The sequence below is a fragment of the Macrobrachium nipponense genome, chromosome 1, assembly GCF_015104395.2.
Source record: "Macrobrachium nipponense isolate FS-2020 chromosome 1, ASM1510439v2, whole genome shotgun sequence".
Taxonomy (NCBI): Eukaryota; Metazoa; Arthropoda; class Malacostraca; order Decapoda; family Palaemonidae; genus Macrobrachium; species Macrobrachium nipponense.
The window spans coordinates 144,390,595-144,405,235 of NC_087200.1; the positions used below are offsets into that span (position 1 = coordinate 144,390,595).

The following is a 14,641-nucleotide window of genomic DNA, read 5'->3' on the forward strand; positions in this document are numbered from 1 at the left end:
GGGCCTACAACCTGACACAGATGTGCTAGATGCGAACATATCGGACAGATAAGAGTGTCCGATGTGGACATTGCCAGACATCCTCGAGACTCTACCAAGCTCGAAGCTCCGGCAAGTGGGGAGGAGCCAACCAGGTGCGAGGCGCCAGGCAGGAGTGAGGCGCCAGGCAGGCGCGAGGTACCAGCCAGCCACGAAGCTCCAGGCAGGCGCAAGGCGCCAGCCAGGTGCGAGGCGCCAGGCAAGCACAAAGCGCCAACCTGGCGCGAGACGCCAGCCAGGCGCGAGGAGCCAGCCAGGCGCAAGCCAGGCTCTAGGCGCGAATCTCCAGCTAAGGCGCGAGTGGTCAACCAGATGCGAGGCACCAGTCAAGCGAAAGGTACCAGACAAGCGCTAGGCTCCAACCAAGAGCGAAGCACCAGCCAGGCGCGAGGTTCCTGCCAGGCTTCAGGCTTCAGACGGGAGAGATCCATTTCAAGAAAGCCCTGGTCTTCTTTGAAACATGGAGATCTCCTAAGCACTTCATAAGTGACTTGATTCCTTCAAACAGCTGAGAATTAAAAGCGCAGGAAGTGCGGGCTTTTGCAAATTCTTGTTCTTTACATAACAATATGTCATATAAGACATATTAGCTGTGTTGTATGGTAGAGGCAACTCTGTGTTGACTTCTCATTACACAAAGGATGTCAAGTTAACCTACGAGAGATCCTTCTCTTTTGGTTTATACGTTTCTGCGGATACGTTACTGGGATAAGGAGCCAACACTGATCCTTAACTTTTTGAAAGGAGTGTGGGGATAAAACTTTTCAATTTGCGTGAACCCTCGTGTTAGGTCAGGTGATCGGGATCGGTGTTGCGCTCCTTAGTTATGCCAATAGGCATAGGTGTATTGTCATATAAGTGGATTAGCAACCATTGACAAGTACCTTTCAGACTCTTGCCGAGTAAGTGGATAAGACCCCATCGGCAGACCCACAAGAACTCTTGGCCACAGATCACATATCTCGCTAAAGTTTCTTGAGGTGATTATGACTCCTTGGCAACAGCCATATGAAGTCTACCACCTATCAGAAAGGAACAACATATGTTGTTTACCTGTCTATTCCATGTTAGCTGTCTCTTACCCTCCACCAAAGGGTGTCAATCAGCTATGTATATATCTGACAGGTAAGTTGATTGTATGAAAATTATATTGTTATGATACAATAAAGTTTCATACATACTTACCTGGCAGATATATACATAGATAAGACTCCGTCGTCCCCGACAGAAATTCAAATTTCGCGGCACACGCTGCAGGTAGGTCAGGTGATCTACCGTCCTGCCCTGGGTGGCAGGATTAGGAACCATTCCTGTTTTCTATCATATTTTCTCTCTTCCACCTGTCTCCTGCGGGGAGGCTGGGTGGGCCATTAATCGTATATATCTGCCAGGTAAGTATGTATGAAACTTTATTGTATCATAACAATATCATGTTTGCACAGTTTTATATTAGCCATTACATAAAGTTTTATATATGGAAATGTGTGCAATTCCATGTAGAATACAACCAAAAACAACAAATGGTTGTAGCTTTTATCAGTTTTGAAATATTTTCATATAAAGAACAATAAGTGCCAAAATATCAATCTTTGGTCAACTTTGACTCTACCGAAATGGTTGAAAAACCCAATTGTAAGCAAAAAATCTTACATTCTAGTAATAATCAATCATTTACCTTCATTTTGCAACCAATTTGAAGTCTCTAGCACAATATTTCGATTTATGGTTAATTTTTGAACATTTTTCCTCACGTCCGCGCAGTAAGTCTTCCGAAAAATTCAGACATTTTTTCGTGTGAAAGTCGTAATGTTTGCACCATTTTATATTATCCATTATATGAAGTTTTATATATGAAAATGTGTGCAGTTTCATGTAGAATACAACAACAAACAACCCATGGTTGTAGCTTTTATTAGTTTTGAAATATTTTCATATAAATAAAGATGTGCCGAAATTTCAACCTTTGGTCAACTTTAACTCTACCGAAATGGTAAAAAAATGTAATTGTAAGCTAAAACTCTTACATTCTAGTAATATTCAATCATTTACCTTCATTTTGCAACAAATTGGAAGTCTTTAGCACAATATTTTGATTATTGAATTTATGAAAAAAAAACTTTTTCCTACGTCCGCGCGGTAACTGCCGAAAAAATCGTAAATTTTTTAGTCCAATTGTTGTAATGTTTGCACCATTTTATATTAACTGTTACAATAAAGTTTTATATATGAAAACTGTGCAATTTCATGTAGAATACAACTAAAAACAACCCATGGTTGTAGCTTTTATCAGTTTTGAAATATTTTCATATAAACAACGATGTGCCAAAATAACCTTCGGTCATCTTTGACACGACCGAAATGGTAAAAAAAAATGCAATTTTAAGATAAAACTATTACATTCTAGTCAATCATTTACCTTTATTTTGCAACAAATTGGAAGTGTCTAGCACAAAATTTCAATGTATGGTGAATTTATGAAAAAAAAAAACTTTTCTTATGTCCGCGTAGTAACTCTTCCGAAAAGAAAAATTTTGTTCATGAAACTTACCTGTCAGATATATATATAGCTGTATTTTCTGAAGTCCGACAGAATTTCAAAAACTTCCGGGACACGCAGTGGTCGGCCAGGTGGTTAGTACCCATTTCCGCCGCTGGGAGGTGGGTATCAGGAACCGCTGGGAGGTGGGTATCAGGAACCATTCCCATTTTCTATTCATAATTTTTCTGTCGCCGGTGCTGGAAACACCTGTTTTCAGTACCTCCGTCTTAGGATTTTGGAAACTTCATTGCCGCTAAGTATCCTAATTGTCTTTTGATTTATTTACTTGGATTTGTGGCTAGGCATACGCTATCTTAAATTGATTTGAATTTGATTCATTTTTGCATAAGATATCTGAATCTAGTTATGCTAGTTTGAGAGGGTGTTGTCTGCAAAGATAGGGTGTGGCTACCGAAAGCTTCAGTAGATCCGCACTTGGTATGCACGAGGGGTATGGGTCTTGCTTCTTTGTTGAGATTTGTCATGTAAGGAGTGTGAGACTTTGTCTAATTCCGTAAGGAAGACGTATGATTCGTATGTACGCAATTAATCAGTAAACAAAAGTCAGGGTAGTGAACCTGCTAACCTTCCTGTAGACTTTATTTTGCCTAACCCTGTAGTATGGCCTACGGGCTATGAATATGTCTGCGAGAGGTGCTCGCTCTCCTTCATTGTTGTGAAGAGTGCTACTAATGTAATTGTTACTCCTAACCCTGTAGTGTTGCCTTCGGGCCCTAAAACAGTGTCTGTAGAGGGTATTGCCCTTTCTCTGATACTCTTATCGATTCGTAACTTAGAATCGAAAGTGCTTGGTTTAGAGAGCAAAAGTGAAGTGGCAAAGTGCAGTGACAGTGCCCCTTGTGTAGTGGAGGGTGCGTCAGATCCGCCTTATTTCGTCTCTAGGCCGGGACCTCTGCTTAACTCCCAGGAACAGGGAGAGAGCATGTCGAAAGCCGAAGGAGGGTTACGAGGAACCCCCACCGATCTGACGTGCCTTCGGCAGACCTGAAGATACTCCCAGGCTGCCAAAGTGCGTGCACGTGCACGAATCCTGAAAGATTGCTTCTCGTCCTCCGAAGCGTCCTCCCCGCGCAGGGGTTGGAGCTTTCGGAAGGACTCGCGCCCTCTAAATAGAAGCTTTATAGAAGAGGACGCTTCACGTCCTCTCTCTCTCTCTCTCTCTCTCGTTATGCGTTTCAGTGAGAAGTAAGAAGGTGAATGTCGCCTGAACACGTGTACGTCTTTCCACCGAGAAATACGAAAAAGAAGTCATAGTAGCAGGACGCTTTTAAGAGCGGACGTCCGAGCTTTGTTACTGTGAGAATAAGAAGGCATAGAACGTGTAACGATCCTCTAGGACTCCGAGCGGAGATGTATCTCACTCTTCCCTGAAGGCAGTTTCTCTCGCTTGTTTTGACGCCTGCCAGGAGCATGATGCTTTTCTGCACGCTTCTTTTGACGCTTGGCTTGGACGGGACACTCGGATGGACGCCAAGCTCGCACCAGTGGACACCGAGCGCGCGCTGGCGTTTCTGTTGAACTCTTCAAGCTCTTGTTTACGATTTGGGCCTAAAGAATTTTTACCTCTACCTTCGGTGATACCTTCTACCTCACCTGCAAAGAATGTGAAGTAAGCAGTGCTTCAGAGCAAGCTTAAAGTGAACAGACAAGACCTCTGGTTTCGTGAATTCAAGAGGTCTCTGTCAATTAATATTGTTTTTTGCAAAGGTGGATGGAGTTACGGAAAGCTCAAGGGAAGATCTCGTTTGTTCCACCGCAGTCAAGACTTTGCGATAAGGCAGTTACGGGTTATGTAAAAGCTCGACGTCCTGCACGTCATGACGCTCGACAACGTTCGGTAGGATTCTTGCAAAGGCACTCATCAAGAGGACGCTCTTCAGGAAAGCACAAGACAGGACTTCCTTTGCCATACTGCCAATAAATTTAGGTTGCAAGCTTTTTAGTCCATCTGAAGGGCTTTTCAGATGATAGATTTTGTTAGTTCCTAGTTCGGGACTACGCTGCCGAAGTTGAACATTGGGGTCTACCTGCCGTAAGCCCAGTCTCTTAACAGGATTCTTGCCCCTTCCTCGATTGATACGGGAATCGGAAAAATAATATGCTCGACTTCCTGGATTACGTTTTGTCAATTCAGTGACTTTCCCCCATTGACAATACTATACTATCGTTTTGTCAAGTAAGTGGGTATCCCCTCATTGACAAAATATCTCTTGTCCCGTAAATGGGTTAGTTCGCATTGACAAACATATCAATAACTTTATATTGCGTAAGCGGATAAGCTCTTTTTGACAGGATTCGGAAGAGCTCTCATTCATCAATCGCAGACTCGTACAAGTAATAGACTTGTAGACTACGTCAATGAATGCTTATGTCCAGTAACATAAGAAGCTTGAGCTGTCCGCTTTGATTCTCTAAGATTTGTTCATGAAACTTGCCTGTCAGATATATATGTAGCTGTATTTCCGAATTCAGCTATAGATATGTCTGCCAGGTAGGTATGAACAAACTTTATTGTATCATAACAATATCATATTTTGCCTTGCGTTATTTTACTACTGGTTGGTTCAAGTCATGTACGCTTGCTGTAGTTATCTCTTCGGATGGCAACCGAGAGGTCTATTGTCTATTATTTTAAGGGCATTTAATCGTTACTCCCTGCAGCCTTCCAGGAGTTTCTGATTTATCTTTTACCATTGTAAGGTAGTGTTATGACGACACAAACGCATCTCTATATTTAGCGTTTTCTGTTTCGCTTAAATATACCAGCTTGAGAGTCTTTCTGCTAAAAAAATAACGGACCCATTTCTTCATAGAATAGAGTAGCTGGCAACCCATGCATAACAGTAAGAGACGACAAACGTAAGCTGCTGTCACTGTCCTCCAGTCCAACCAAGCCAGTATTAGCTCGTTCGCTGTCATGCGCGGTAGGTTACGTCTCTCTCTCATGCGGGATTGACTGACTAACCGTATCTCTGTGCTGGCGGTTACGTCTCTCTCCTGCGGGATTGACTGACTAACTGTATCTCTGCCCTACAATCACGGACTTTAGCCTAAGATTGAGGGGATTTCTTACATGAATGAATAAACATTGCATTCGCTTTGCCTATGTTCAACAGAGATATATCTTACTTCTTTTGGTGCTCGTTACCGCACGGTATAGGACTACGAGTCTACCGCAACATTGCACTATTATATGCTCTCCTGCTTAGGCAAAGCGCAGCCTTATTAGGGAAGTAAGCATGCTCGGTGAGGGAATGGATGAGCCTGCTGGGGACCATTTCCTTCCTGAAGAAGTTTGTTTCCCTGAATAGACTGCAATTCAGACCTCTACAGTTTTTTCCTACCGGGAAACTGAAATTTTATCCAAGATCTAGGAATGATTCTGAACATCTCTCAGTGCGTCAAGTATCACCTGAGGTGATAGAGAGAAGGTTCCGGAAATCTGGAGAGGGTTTCAGATGTCCTGGAACATTATCTGAAAGAAGTGGAAGCAATTCGGTCGTCCCTCCAGTCCTCGAAACGAGTTTTTGGAACCAGTGGTCCAGATCAACTCAGATATTCCACAGCTCTCTCATATCTTAAGAAGTGTCTTCTCTCGGTCTCTGTTCGAGTTTGCGAGAAAGAGCCTATTATGACAACAGGCATAGAACGTAATGATCCTCTAGAGGTTCGTTACAGGATTGCAAAAGTCCGTACGAATCTTCTCGATCGACGGCAGCAACTACTGACTTTCGAGTGGAATCTTGGTTTAGAAGTATGTTGAGAGTTGTGGAGACTTTAGGGACGTCCTTTCATTCATCTCTTCGCTATGTTGAGGACGAAGAGGCTTCTTCTTCTCTGCTCCCTTATTCTCGATCCGGGAGCGGTAGCATTACACGCCATCCTATGGTATTGAACGGGGATGGATGTTTAGTCTCTTTTCCCCTTTTTTCAAACGCTTAGGAAATGTATTAAGATGAATTATGACGTCACAGGGAGCGACACTGACGCTGATCGCCCCATGTTGGCCTTCAAGATCCTGGATTCACAGAGGTCACGTCCTTCCTAGTTCACTTTCCAAGGACCTTTTCCGAGAGAGTCGGTCTACTCTTAACATGAAAGGTACCTATAACCTCTCCGCTCTGAGTCTCGCTCTGAGTCTGACTACGTTCAGACTATCGAGATGCTGGCAGTCACAACTATTAAAGAATACGCAAATATGTTGTTGATGGCCTTTGGGCTCAGAGATTTGCTTCGGTCAAACAACAAAGCCCTTCACGATCTTTGAGTTCTGTGGAATCTCGAAACTCGCTCACCTTCTACTTTTTGTCTCGCCTGTTTTCTCGGAGTCAGACACTCGTGCGAGATCAGGCGACATATAGTAGCCCTGAGTTTCTTGTTGACGAAGTCGGTTGCGTTTATACTCCCCCGTTGATCGTGTAACATGAGACCAGGTTGGACTGTCAGGCATTCGTCCTTCGGGACTGAATGGCCATTTTGCTCCGCGCTCCTTTCTCCTGGAACCAGAAGCTCGAGTCAGGAGTTGCTCATGAGTTGATTCGCTGACGACGTTGGGTTGCGTTGATACACCCCCCAAGGTTTGCTTAGCTTGAATCGCCCAGGCAGTCCAGACACTCATCCTTCAGCGAAGAATAGTGCCTTATGGTCTTCAGGGTACAGCCTTGCTGTCCTTGATTCGTCTGACTGGTCAACTGGTCGGTCACCTGACTTTAGTACAGACGGACTGACTGTGCATGTCCAGATCGAAGCTTTCAATATGGAGCTTAGACGTAGTCAGAAGTTCTTGATGTCTAAGCATTCGAACCTCTCCTACCTGTTAACTTCTTGCACGTGATCAGAAAGGCCTATCTTCTAACCACCCTAGATACGACAAAGAGGGTTAGTGAGGTTTTAAGCCATCGTCAGAAGTTTTGGCTTTAGAGAACACAATGCGGTGTGTTCTCTAAGCCTTCCGTTGTGGCCTAAGAATGGAAACCCGTCTTGTCCTTAGGCCAGGAGCTTGGAATCAAGGATGGCACAAGTTATTGGGCAGGAGCCAGAGAGAGTCTTGTGCCCTGTCGGGTCTCTCAAGTTTTATCTACATAAAACTCAAGAAAGTCGAAGTCCTTCGGGCAATCTGCAGTGTTCCGAAAAAGACCAGACTTGCCCATATCGAAGAACATCCTGGCTTTAGTGTTGAGGAGTTCTTTCAAAAAGGCTTCTTCATTGTGTTTGCACAAAGATTTGAAATCTTTTTATCTGAATGCTCACGAGGTGAGGGCGCGGCCTCGGAAGCATTTCAACAGAGCATGGCACTCAGCAACATCCTGAGTACCACGTTTTAGCGAAGCAACTCTGTGTTCACTTCACACACCCTGCGGGATGTGAAGATGGCACATGAGATCTGGTGCTCGCTAGGGCCATACGTGTCTGCAGACACAATCTTGGGGGCAAGAAGTACCACTCATCCTATCCTGTAGAAAATGGTTAGGGAGAGCTCTTAATTTAGTTGTTGAGTCGCCGACAATGGCGACTTCTTAACTCTTAAGCCTTAGTTAAAACACCTTAACTTTGGCTAGGTTGGTCAGGTGGTGAGATATAATATATATATATATATATATATATATATATATCTATATATATATATATATATCTATATATATAATGTATGTATATATGTATGTATATATATAGTATGTATGTATGTATGTATGTATGTGTACATATATGTACATATAGTATATATATGTATATATATGTATATATATATATATATATATATATATATATATATATATATATATATATATATATGTATGTATGTATGTATGTATGTGTACATATATGTATATATATATATATATATATATTTATTTATTTTACTTCTTAGCCATCATGGTATGGTCAATATGGTCTAGTCACATTGTGGTCACGCCCCCGTTGACAGATCATCTGTTGTGCACCAGCTATATAGGTCTCTACCTCGCTGGCAACTCTAGTAAAGCAGAAGCAGACTTGGGTGACCGTAATCACGAAGTCAGCTATGCTAACAGGTGGAACCAAGATGTAAATCATCTGCATGCATTTGTTTCCCAAAATCTTTCTATTCTGTCCCTTCCCACCTCCAACGGTGGGATTCAGCTATATATACATATTATCATGACAGGTAAGTTCGATGAACAAAAATGATGACTTTTTATTGTTATGACAACAATGAAAGTCTGTTCGATTACTTATCCTGGCATGATATACGTAATCAATCAACGTACCACCCACCAGCCACCTCCCCTCAGGGGGACAGGTGGGAAAGAAGATTTAAAAAGATTAAACATTAGATGAATAGAAAATGGAATGGTTCCTGATACCCGCCTCCCAGCGGCGGGAATGGGCACTAACCACCTGGCCGACCACTGCGTGTGCCGGAAGTTTTTGAAATTCTGTCGAACTTCAGAAAATACAGCTATATATATATCTGCCAGGTAAGTATGAACAAACTTTATTGTATCATAACAATATAATTTTTTCAACCGATTGTCGTAATGTTCGCACCTTTTTATATTAGCTGTTACATAATGTTTTATAAATGAAAATGTGCGCAATTTCATGTAGAATGCAACAAAAAACAACCCATGGTTGTAGCTTTTATCAGTTTTGAAGTATTTTCATATAAATAATGATGAATACAAAAAAATTCGACCTTCGGTCAACTTTAACTCAACGAATTGGTCGAAAACTACAATTGTAAGCTACAACACTTATGGCCTAGTAATATTCAATCAATTACCTTCATTTTGCAACAAACAGGAAGTCTCTAGGACAATATTTCGATTTATGGTGAATTTTTCAAAACAACTTTTTTTTTTTTACGTCGGCGCGTTACGAATTCATGCATCATATTGTGATAATATTTTCTATGTTGCTTTGATCATTTTACATTTTCTCTTGTGTTGCTTTGATCATTTTACAATTTGTTATATCCCAAAATCATTGCAATTTAGTGTACAATACAACGAAAAAATAATTAACTCATTAGCTTTTAACCGTTTTGCTCAAAGCGCAATTTGTATTCAATTATAATAAAAAAAAAATTTTGCGCTGTCATATATATATATATACCAATATTTATATATGATAATGATTTTTTTTTTAATATCTGATGGTTGCATACTAAACTTCAGGCAATGACAAAAAATGAGCTAAAATTGAACTTTTAATCTTGAAAGTTAAGCGTGCTGTGATTTTTTGAAAAACTTTTTCCGCTTCGGCGCTCACTCTCGAATGCTGCCGGCATACGGGAGACACTTTCGGAAATACCGGTTCGGCGATAAAGGGTTAATAATTGTCTTAAGTAATGTTGATTTTACTTCAACCTTTAGGCTAAACTTTAATTTTTATATTTTGTTTACTAGCCATAGGCTATTAGCGAGACAGTGGTAAATAATTACCTTAAGATCATTCTTGAATGTTATTCCATTGTAGTATCTCAAAACCTTTGCATTTATTATTTAATAACCTGGATTGGCCTACATGCAAGAGGTTGGTTGATAGTTACCTTTAAAGCAATTCTTGAAGGTTGCATCATTCCTTTAGGTTATACCTTGCCTTTGGGATTTTGTTTACCAGCCATAGGCTATTATATTCGCAAGTCCCCGGTAAATAGACGTAGTTACCTTAAAGTTATTTGTAAATGTTAAGACATTCTTTTAGGCCAAACATTTGCAATTATACCAACACATTTTTTGTTTTGTTTAATGCGAGTGTGAGACTCATCACTTTCCTTTGCAGAAACTGGAAGTGTGGAGGTTGAAAAGTAGTAAGGAGAGAGTGATGTTAATGTTTGGCCAAAGGAGCTTTGGGAGAAAAGGCTTGCGTGGCCTTGGCGTACAGAGGTATTTTTCTGATGTCACGCACTTGTGAACGTTTCACATCTTAGCTACTAGCCTCCAGCTTGCTTGCTGGACTGGAGCACAGGCCACTCGAATCAATTAGCACGGGACGTAATTGGTTACTGATTTCAAGTTATTTGAATTCCTGGTAATTTTTGAGGAATAAGTTGGTTGTTAACCCTCTTACGCCGAAGGGCTATAATAAAAATTGTCTCCCGTATGCCGAGGTGGTCTCGGAGTGAGCGCCAAAGCGGAAAAAATAATTTCAATAAATCACAGCGAGCTTAGTTTTCAAGATTAAGAGTTAATTTTTGGCTCTTTTTTTTTTTTTTTTCTCTCTCTCTCCTGAAGTTTAGTATGCAGCCATCAGAAATGAAAAAAATATCATTATCATATATAAATAATGTGATATATGATAGCGCGAAAACAAAATTTCATATATAATTGTATTCAAATCGCGCTGAGCAAAGCGGGTTAAAGCTAATGATTCAATATTTTTTCGTTGTATTGTACACTAAATTATGATCATTTTGGTATACAACACATTGAAAAACGATCAAAGCAACACAGAGAAAATATTATCATAAAATGATGCATGAATTCGTAACGCTCGGATGTAAAAAAATGTTTTTTTCAAAAATTCACCATAAATCTAAATACTGTTCTAGAGACTTCCAATTTGTTTCAAAATGAAGATAAATGATTGAATATTACTATACTGTAAGAGTTTTAGCTTATAATTGCAGTTTTTGACCATTTTGGACGAGTTAAAGTTGACCGAATGTCGAATTTTTTTATATATTTTTTTATATGCAATTATTTCAAAAATGAGAAAAGCTACAACCTTTAATTATTTTTTTCTTTTGTATTTCACGTGAAATTGCGCACATTTTCATATATAAAGCTCTATGAAACGCCTAATATGAAGTGGAGCAAATATAACTATAATGCGACGTACGCATTTCGGAGATTTGCGGCGGAGAATCCGCACGCGGAGAGAAGGAAAGTTTTTTTTAAAAATTCACCATAAATCTGAATATTGTGCTAGAGACTTCAAATTTGTTTCAAAATGAAGATAAATGACTGAATATTACAAGACTGTAAGAGTTTTAGCTTACAATTGCGTTTTTCGACTATTTCGGTAGAGTCAAAGTTGACCAAACATATTTTTTTTCTATTTATCGTGATTTATATGCAAATATTTCGAAAATAAAAGCTACAACCATCAATCATTTTTTTTTTAAGAGTTACTGCCCGGACGTAAGGAAAATATTTGTTTTTTTCATAAATTCACCATAAATCGAAATATTGTGCTAGAGACTTCCAATTTGTTGCAAAATGAAGGTAAATGATTGAATATTACTAGAATATAAGAGTTTTAGCTTACAATTGCGTTTTTCGACTATTTCGGTAGTCAAAGTTGACCGAAGGTTGAAATTTTGGCATTTATCATTATTTATATGAAAATATTTCAAAACTGATAAAAGCTACAACCATGGGTTGTTTTTAGTTGTATTGTGCATGAAATTGCGCACATTTCCATATATAAAACTTTATGTAACGGCAAATTTAAAATGGTGACAACATTACAACAATTGCAAAAAAAAATTTATCGGAAGAGTTACCTCGCGGACGTAAGGAAAAAATTTTTTTTTTTCATAAATTCACCATAAATCAAAATATTGTGCTAGAGACGTCCAATTTGTTGCAAAATGAATGTAAATGATTGAATATTACTAGAATATAAGAGTTTTAGCTTACAATTGCTTTTTTTGACCATTTCGGTAGAGTCAAAGTTGACCGAAGGTTGAAATTTTGGTACTTATTGTTCTTTGTTCTTTATACAAAAATATTTCAAAACTGATAAAAGCTACTGATAAAAGTCATTTTTTTGCTAGATATGAATTTTTCATTATGGTTAAAAAATAAACCCTATAAATTAGGAAAACAAAATTTATAAAAAAAAAAAGATGAAACAAAAATTGGAAAAAAGGGCTTCATTTGATTGTTCTATAACGTCTTTCTGAGTTATATACCAAATTCCAATGTTGTAGCTTTAAAACTAAGTGAGAAGATAGATTTTGAAGGTCAATAACTATAGTTTTGAGATACGAGCGGTCAAAGTTTTTCTTCGTATTTTTATAATGACAATGTTAATAAATAATGATTATTATGAATGTATATTTCTTTTTTTTGTATTAATAAACCAAAACTATTTTATTCATCATAATCATAATTGATGATCCCATTGCTTATATATCGTAGCTTGGGGCACTGCGTCAGGCAAGACGGGGCACTCTTTCCTACGCAACTCTCTCTCTCCTTCACTAACTCGGCTTATTACAGCGAATTTTCTTCTTCTGTATGTTACCTAGATGTTTTCCTAGTATTTTCCGTTTTGGCATGATGAAATTCTTGCCGAAACAAAAATAAACAAACGTAAATGCAAGAAAATGTCAAGAGGTGAAATTTGAAGTTTTACTCTCTTTTTACAAAGACAATGTTAATAAATCATGATTATTATGAATTTCATATTCCTTTTTGGGTATTGATAAACCAAAACTATGTTATTTATCATAAATTAAGATCCCTTTGCTCAAAGATCGTAGCCATGGGCACATTGTGACGTGTGCTTCAGGCAAGACGGGCGCGTTTACTTACTACGCAACCCTCGCTCTCTCTCTTCACTAACTACGCTAATATCGCATATATTATGATATTCTGTAATCATATTAGAGCGAATATTCTTCATCTTTGTTAGCGAGATGTTTTCCTTGTCTTTTCCTCATAGGCATGATGAAATTCTTGCCAAAACATAGATAAACATATGTAAAAAGCAAGCGAATGTCAGAGGTGAAACTCGAACGTGTAGTTTACTTGAAGTCTGTGCTCCTACTGATCATGGTTGAACTTGATACTTCCCTCTGCGACTCACCGAATCTCTACAGATGCCATTTCTCACAATTTCTTTGACAATAATTATCAAAATTTACGATAACAGAAGAAATATTGCATTTTCTTGTACGGATGAATGTTTTAGGCTTATTGAGTTATGTTTACTAATTACCCTGTAACTACAAAAGTAAGAGGAATTTTGTTGAAATATTTTGTGTACGTATTCTCAATTGGCATATGAAGCTCCATGAATTTTTTCATGACTGCATTTTTCGCCCTATACCACCATATATTGGGGTTCTGGCCGGCCCCCTTAAGCCAACAGATACATGAAAAGAAATTACAGCTGAGGCAGAATAGAAAACAGAAGACATCTGTTACTACTACTGAGCTAACAAGCCATATTGAAACAGAATTAGGGAAAAGTTAAGAGCCTATGCTGTTCTGCCCATTACTTTCTGCAAAAAACCTTGATTTATCATTACATATTAAAGAGGATTACAGAAATTTGCTGAAAATCCCCAAAACAGGAGAATGGGAATAGAGTAATAAGATGTGATGTGTCAGATAAAAATAAATGAATTGCTAAACAGTGAAGAAAGGTGAACAAAAAGGAGTGAGTAATAGAAAATAATAATGTATCTGCGATGAAGCAGAAAAATCCAAAGCACTGCTCTTACATCTTGTCCAGACACCATAAAGACTCCGAGAGGAATTGAGAAGAGTTCCCTTGTAGCTTAATGGTGTCTGGTGGTCCATTGCACATCCAGTTTTTTTTTTTTTTTTTTTTTTTTTTTTTTTTTTTTTTTTTTTAAACAAATCTCCTTGTTGGTATATCTGGATCTTTTCAGCTTTGAATAATTTTATTTATAATGATTAATGGGTTTTTAAAAAACAAATGCAAATAATGTTTGATTGAAGGTTGACTAGAAGGCAAATATCCCAGTAATCATACTTTTTGTCATCATTAGCTTAAGAATGATACAATGAGAAAATTGGTTTTTTAAGAATAAATCTGATTTGTGCAAGCTTAGAGGATTTTGCTTGTTTTTAAGGTAAACAGAGGTTTTTGGTTATTAAGGTAAACTGTTTAAGAATTTATATTTCTCTTCCTTAGGTTCCCCTTACAGCTTGAAAATGGTCAAACTGTAGAGTGTACGGTAGCTAAGTACTTCCTTGACAAGTACAAAATGAAACTACGGTTTCCTCATCTGCCTTGCCTTCAGGTAGGTGCCAAAATTTTCCCAGTTCACTGATGGTTGTCATAAGTGGTATTGTAATG

The 14,641-nt window shown here is 38.7% G+C and overlaps 1 protein-coding gene across 1 annotated transcript in view; it reads left to right on the plus strand.

Annotated features, from left to right (window-relative positions):
* LOC135219708 (protein argonaute-2-like) overlaps positions 1-14,641 on the plus strand; it is a 117,674-nt gene that overhangs the window by 35,242 nt on the left and 67,791 nt on the right. Inside the window, exon 9 of the mRNA XM_064256695.1 lies at positions 14,477-14,585. Coding sequence (XP_064112765.1) covers positions 14,477-14,585 — 109 coding nt within the window. The remainder of the gene's footprint in view (positions 1-14,476; positions 14,586-14,641) is intronic.